The sequence below is a fragment of the Gadus chalcogrammus genome, chromosome 15 (assembly GCF_026213295.1).
Source record: "Gadus chalcogrammus isolate NIFS_2021 chromosome 15, NIFS_Gcha_1.0, whole genome shotgun sequence".
NCBI classification, from domain to species: Eukaryota; Metazoa; Chordata; class Actinopteri; order Gadiformes; family Gadidae; genus Gadus; species Gadus chalcogrammus.
The window spans coordinates 28,078,457-28,084,815 of NC_079426.1; the positions used below are offsets into that span (position 1 = coordinate 28,078,457).

General features: G+C 49.7%; 1 protein-coding gene across 1 annotated transcript; it reads left to right on the forward strand.

Moving 5' to 3' along the window:
* Positions 1-1,918: 1,918 nt before the first annotated feature.
* LOC130404249 (zinc finger protein 862-like) lies at positions 1,919-4,275 on the forward strand. The gene is made up of 5 exons (XM_056608890.1): positions 1,919-2,080; positions 2,196-2,517; positions 2,791-3,101; positions 3,237-3,635; positions 3,794-4,275. Exons 1-5 carry the CDS (start codon positions 1,919-1,921, stop codon positions 4,073-4,075), a joined length of 1,476 nt encoding a protein of 491 aa, XP_056464865.1. The 3' UTR covers positions 4,076-4,275.
* Positions 4,276-6,359: the final 2,084 nt, after the last annotated feature.

Consider the following 6,359-nt stretch of genomic DNA (forward strand, 5'->3'; position numbering starts at 1 on the left):
AGTAGTTTGGGAGAACGCCATTCCCTGGTTTCTCAAGCGGCTGGCGACGGGTTCCCGCTTGGTCGGTGTGGCCGTCGCCTGCTGGAATGATTGTGGAGCATTCCCCTGGCTACGAGTTGCAGGCCTATCTTCTCTCGCGCTACGAGCGGGGGCTTTCTCCTCTTCTTCGGGGTCAGGGTAGAGATTGTCCGATGAAGCGGCTTTGTGGGCGTTGTCATACGGGGGAGGAGAAGGGGGATTCGCACGCGGTCCACCGGTGCAGTCCAGGTCCGGGTCTATATTTCGGGTGACATTGAGATTAAAAATCCCTACACTCTCTACGCTCTCTGTCCCTGGCTGATTTTTTTTCCTATCCTGGCCCTCTCTTTCCCACAAATAAAATGCACACCAACATAGTTTGGAACTTTTCTTTTTCATTTATGACTCCTACAATCGTTTCTCTAACTCCTGTAATCGTTTAAAAGCTAAAACTCCCCATTTCAGGAAAACCCAGTTTGCACCAATATTTTAAACCCTCCAGAGCCGCTTCACCGTGCTTCTCCAACATCACCTTCGCAGGTCCCGTTATCTCTGTTTTTCCAGATTTGTTCCCCATATTTTAGATCCTTTTACACTAGTTATTATTTAACGAATTATCTAATATCGCCGAAACCTCCTTGTTACTACACACATATACATATATTTATTAATGAATACCTATTATTATTATTTATATATATATATAACACCAACCGCGCTTCAACGGTTTTCCCTTTACCGTCCCTGACAGACCCTAGCTGCCCTTTCTGTTACCTATATAGCCATATATATTGACGGAAGCGAAACGGAGCTACCGCATGTTCCTATAACAGAGTTTCTTTGAACGAGGCCTAAGTTCAGATATAAGTTTACGTTTACCGAAACATTTATATACCGTTCCTGTAACGGATTTTATTTTGAAGCTTTAACAGTATTGTGATCTCACCTGCTCGAATTATTTTTTCCTTTGGATACCGTACTGAAGAACCACTAGTTTATCCCCACAGGCACCCTTTCCTCGACCTCTGGCCATAAAACAGTCTGGTTACAGTCACCTGGAGGCGAAGTAGAGCTTTGGGACTGAGAACGAATCTTCAGACCTGTATTGGAAGCTGATATTTCGTAGAATCTTCAGGTTAGATATCCCGGACGAGCCCCCAACTGTCGTGGCAATTTCTGTATCAGATATTGCGTCTAAGCAGATGAGATATTTAGATGCAAAAAGCACACAATACTGTTGACAATTAGTGGTTATATATATTTGTAATAAAAGTACGAACAAAGATACATCACAACATGCATCAACAAACAACATAACAGGCATACATTACAATAATCTGAGGCCTCAGATGGGAGCTTCTCTTTGCGTGTTACTTCATACTCAAGGTACGCTGGGGAGAAGTCCACTGAGTGTTTGAAAGTAATGAGTTCTTATTGGCTCGGGTTGGCATCTGGAGGGGGTGTCCCCCCCATAAAACCAACAGCCTTTGTTTACCAGATGGTAATCTTTTCTATTGAAGCCCCCCCCCGATGTCATTTGAGGGGTCGGCGGCCGTGAGTGACCTTCTGGTCTCGTTGACGTTAGCCAGGGGGTTGAGGACATCAAAGCATTACGATTGGCTGATTTACAACACACGAAAACATAGGAAGAGGAAGACAATAAAAAACGCATCACACGACCCTAGAAGGTTCACACTTTAAATGACCCAAAAGGAGAGTAGAAGGCAGGCAAAACATGCATCACACAAAATAGTAACACAACTTAAGTTCATAGATAGACCAAAAACGTAACAACATGTAGATTTTCCATCACACCTGCAACACCTTTGTTGAAGTCATAGCCTCATGCTTCATTGAGGACCTCAAGGAGGAGTTGCAAGCAGCCAGGTTCTTCTCCGTCATGTCTGACTCCTCAGTTGACCGTTCGGTTAAGGACCAGGAGATGATCTACTGCACCTACCTCGTGGATGGCAAACCAGTGAACCGGTTTATCCAGATTGTTACCCTGGATCACGCCCATAGCCAGGGCATTTTGGATGCCATTCTGAAAGGGCTGAAAGTGGTAGGTTGTTTTGTTTACTTTTGATGAATGAAAGAATGCATGCCTCTATTGTATTCATATTATAACCTAATGTAATGATGCTAAGTCTTTTAAAAATTCCAACTTTATCTCCAAGGTTGGGGTTCAAGAGGAGGACCTGAAGCTGCGTCTTGTGGGGTTTGGATGTGATGGCGCTTCCATAATGCTGGGAGTGAACAACGGAGTCGCAGCCCGACTAAAGCACCTGTGCCCCTCCCTAGTGGCGATATGGTGCGTCGCTCATCGGCTGGAGCTGACTGCGCTCGACTGTTTGAAACAGCTTGCCAAGCTGAAGGAACTAAACGAGCTGCTACGTATCATCCACAAACATTACACAGTCTCTTCTAAGGCGTCACGGGAGCTGGAAGAGATCAGCAGGGCGGTGGAGGTCTCCATTCTCAGGCCAGGGAACACCGAAGGTATTAATATGATAAAGATCTGTTTGTTATATTTTATTCTTAATTGAGACAGTGTATTTTAATAGGAGACAGTGCACATTAATGAACATTACTGTAAGATTTGTAAATATGCCGGTTCAGACAGCCAGGGGGGCTAGTTTTCAACCGTAGTCTAAGGCAGATGTCATGAGCACTAAAAATAAATAACAGCATAAAATAATATCAATGTTGATGATAATGATGAATTAAAACCAAAGTGAAACTGAATGTCTAATCTCTGCTGTCTGATTGCAGGTACCCGCTGGCTACCACACACATCGCATGCCCTGGAGGTCCTCATGAGGAACTACAAGCCTCTGCTTGTACACTTTGAGAACCACGCCAGTGATCCCCATGACAGGGAAGTGAGTGCAGCCATGAAGGGGAGGGCAAAGCTTATGCTGAAGTCTCTGAAGAAGTATAGCACACTCCTCTTCATCCACCTCATGCTGGATATACTTCACGAACTGAAGCAGCTCAGCCTCTTGTTTCAGAAAGACGGCCTCACACTCCAGATGGTCTCGGATGGGCTGCAGACTACATGCATGTTTTTTGTAGCTATGCAGGTGAGGAACAATGTTCCCTTATTTTACATTATTGCATATTAAATTTAGGCTGTAACAGCTAAAAGTCAGAGTTGTATGATTGAATTGTGGTTTTTGGTGATGAAATTATTATAAATGTTTGTTCATGTAATGCAGACAAACCCAGGCCCAAGGCTGCAGCGGTTCCTGACCGAAGTTGGGACTGGATCCAACTGGCAAGGGGTTGAGATCAACAGGACCAGCACCGATGATGACATCTTTAACAAAATCAAGCTTCGCCTCACCAACGGCTTCTGTGAGTTTGTGTCAGAGCGTTACGAGAGTCTCGAGACTGGCATTCTGAAAGCGGTTTCGACACTATTCGACTTATCCAGCTGGCCAGAAGACACCACCGCCCTGGCTACATTTGGCACAGATGAATTAAATGTCATCATGGAGCATTTCCGCCCAGTCCTGGAGCCATGCAAGGACTTTGTATCTGAGGATGCAGCAAGGCGAGAGTGGCTTGACCTCAAGATCCTGGTTGTCCGTCGCTACAGGCATCTCGATTCCCAGGTGAGTGATCCTCCAGGGGTTTCCTCCCCACTAACAGCAACATTGTACTTAAATAGCACATTTCCTACAAGTAGATTGCAGCACAGTGTGCTGAGGTCCACAAAGAATCCCCGAATAAAAACATGCAGGATGAACAGACCTTCAACCCATTTTCTCAGGTGCTGTGGCAGAGGCTGATCCAGGGTGCCATTGGAAGAGCCGGTCAGTTCCAGCACATGCAGGTGGTAGCAGAGATCAGCCTGGTCCTCCCCATGAGCAGCTCCTGCTGCGAGCGTGGTTTCTCGTGCATGAAACGGGTGAAGTCGGACTGGAGGTCTCGCCTGGCAAATGACACTCTGACCAGCCTCATGCTAATCTCAATGCATGGCCCTCCTCTGGACGAGTACAACTCAATAAAGACAGTCACTAAATGGTGGAGTACTGGCAGAAGGTCACGTTGACCACAGTTCTGCGACTGAGGGTGCTTGTCATCTACAAATAAATTACTATTTCCTCAACATAATGTTTTGTGTTTTCATTATATTATCAGTGAGTAACAACTGAAACTGTAAAAAAGATTTATGGGAAAATTCGGGACGATTCGGGACGGTTCAAAATGTTTTTCGGGACGGTTCCGGGACGGTGGTGAAACAAAGTTAATTTTAATCCCTGGAGACCACGCTACGGGACCCGGCTGCGAGCACGGCTCTGGCAGCAGAGGTGGCACGTCTCTTAGTGAAGGGGGCCATCACTGTCGTTCCCCCCCACGAGTCTCACCTAGGGTTTTATTCCCGCTACTTCCTGGTTTCCAAGAAGTCAGGGGGAAAGAGACCTATTCTGGATCTTTGCGTGTTCAACAGATTCGTTGCCACGAGGAAGTTCAGAATGCTCACTGTCGGAGCGTTGTTCCGGTGTGTGAGAGAGGGCGATTGGTTCACATCCCTGGATCTCAAGGATGCTTACTTCCACGTCCCTGTTCGGCAGGCGCAGAGGAAGTTTCTCCACTTTGCCTTTATGTGGATGGCGTACGAGTACTCCCTGGCTCCGCGCGCCTTCTCGAAGTGTGTGGAGACGGCGTTGGAACCGCTCAGGCGTCAGGGAAAGAGGATTCTCTTCTACCTAGACGACCTGCTTATTCTGAGCAACTCAGAAGAGACCGCGAGAAGGGACACCATGTTGGTGATAAACCATCTCTCCCTCCTGGGTTTTGCCATCAACTGGGAGAAGAGCTCCCCGCTCCCCAGCCGGCAGACAGTCTACTTGGGGCTTTGCCTAGACTAAGCCCCCATGACTGCGATGCTTTCGCCTCCTCGGCGAGACGCCATCCTGTCGGCGCTCTCCCGTTTTCGCGTTCGCAGAAACGTGACCGCACTGTCCACCATGCGCCTGTTAGGGCTGATGGCAGCTGCCCACCCCGTGGTCCCCCTGGGTCCGCTTTTTATGCGCAGACTCCAGCGGTGGTTTGCTCGCCAACGGTTGGACCCCAGGCGACACAAGCTCAGGGTGCTCCTCGTTCCCCGTTCGGTGTCGCCAGACCTGGAATATTGGAAAATACCCTCCGCCCTTCTCAGGGGTGTTCCCCTGGGCAGGGTGGCGTCCTACGTAGTGATCTTCACGGACGCCTCGTTGACGGGTTGGGGAGGAACCTGCCTCTCTCACTCGGTCGGAGACGAGTGGCGCACGCCCCCTACAGCACACATAAATGTGTTGGAGCTTGACGCTGTGAGGAAAGTGCTGTTGCATTTCTTTCACCTGGTGCGCGGCCGCCACGTTCTGATCAGGAAAGACAGCATGTCGGCGGCGGCGTATATCAACAGACAGGGGGGAGTCCGCTCCCCTGCTCTCCACCGAAAGGCGGTCGAGCTCTGGCTTTGGGCTCATCAGTATCTCCTCAGTCTGAGAGCCCTGCATATCGCGGGCGCCCAGAACTTGCGGACCTCACGTCTCGAGGCGGTCTCCGCCGAGACGAGTGGCGGTTACATCCCGACATTGTCAGACTGATCTGGCAGAGGTTCGGGATGGCGCAGGTGGACCTCTTCGCGTCCAGGGAGAACACGCACTGCAGGTGGTGGTTCTCCCTCAGCCCTCGGGATCTTCCCCCGTTGGGGGTAGATGCGTTGGCACACACACCTTGGCCGCGGGCTCTCTTGTATGCGTTTCCCCCGCTCCAGCTGATCCTTCCTCTTCTGGAACGGGTCAGACAGGAGAAACTGTCCCTGATATTAGTGGCCCCGGAGAACCGTTCAGCTCTGTGGTTTCCAGAGCTGGCCGCGCTCTCGCGGTCGGCGCCGTGGCCAGTACCGTTCAGGCCGGATGCGCTTTCACAGGCCCACGGGACGGTGCACCACCCGCCCGATGTCTCGGGACGGCTGTTGGTTTGGCTCCTGAGAGGTTGATCCTGCAGGGCAAAGATTAGCCTGAGACGGTTATCAACACTATTCAGAGTGCTCGTGCGCCTTCTACTTCTTCCCTCTATGCGGTGAAGTGGTGCGCCTTCTCTAATTGGTGTGAGAGGAACCACGCTGTCCCATCTCAATGCGAGGTGGGAAGTGTGCTTTCGTTTCTGCAAAACTTATTGGAAAAAGGTTTGGCCTTCTCCACTATCAAGGTCTATGCGGCAGCCATTTCGGCTGGCCATGCAGGCTGTGATGGTGGACCGATCTTCAGCCATCCACTGGTCAAGAGATTCTTGCGTGGGGCTAGACGGGTTAGGCCTGTTTTCACGCGTGCTTACACCACGCTGGG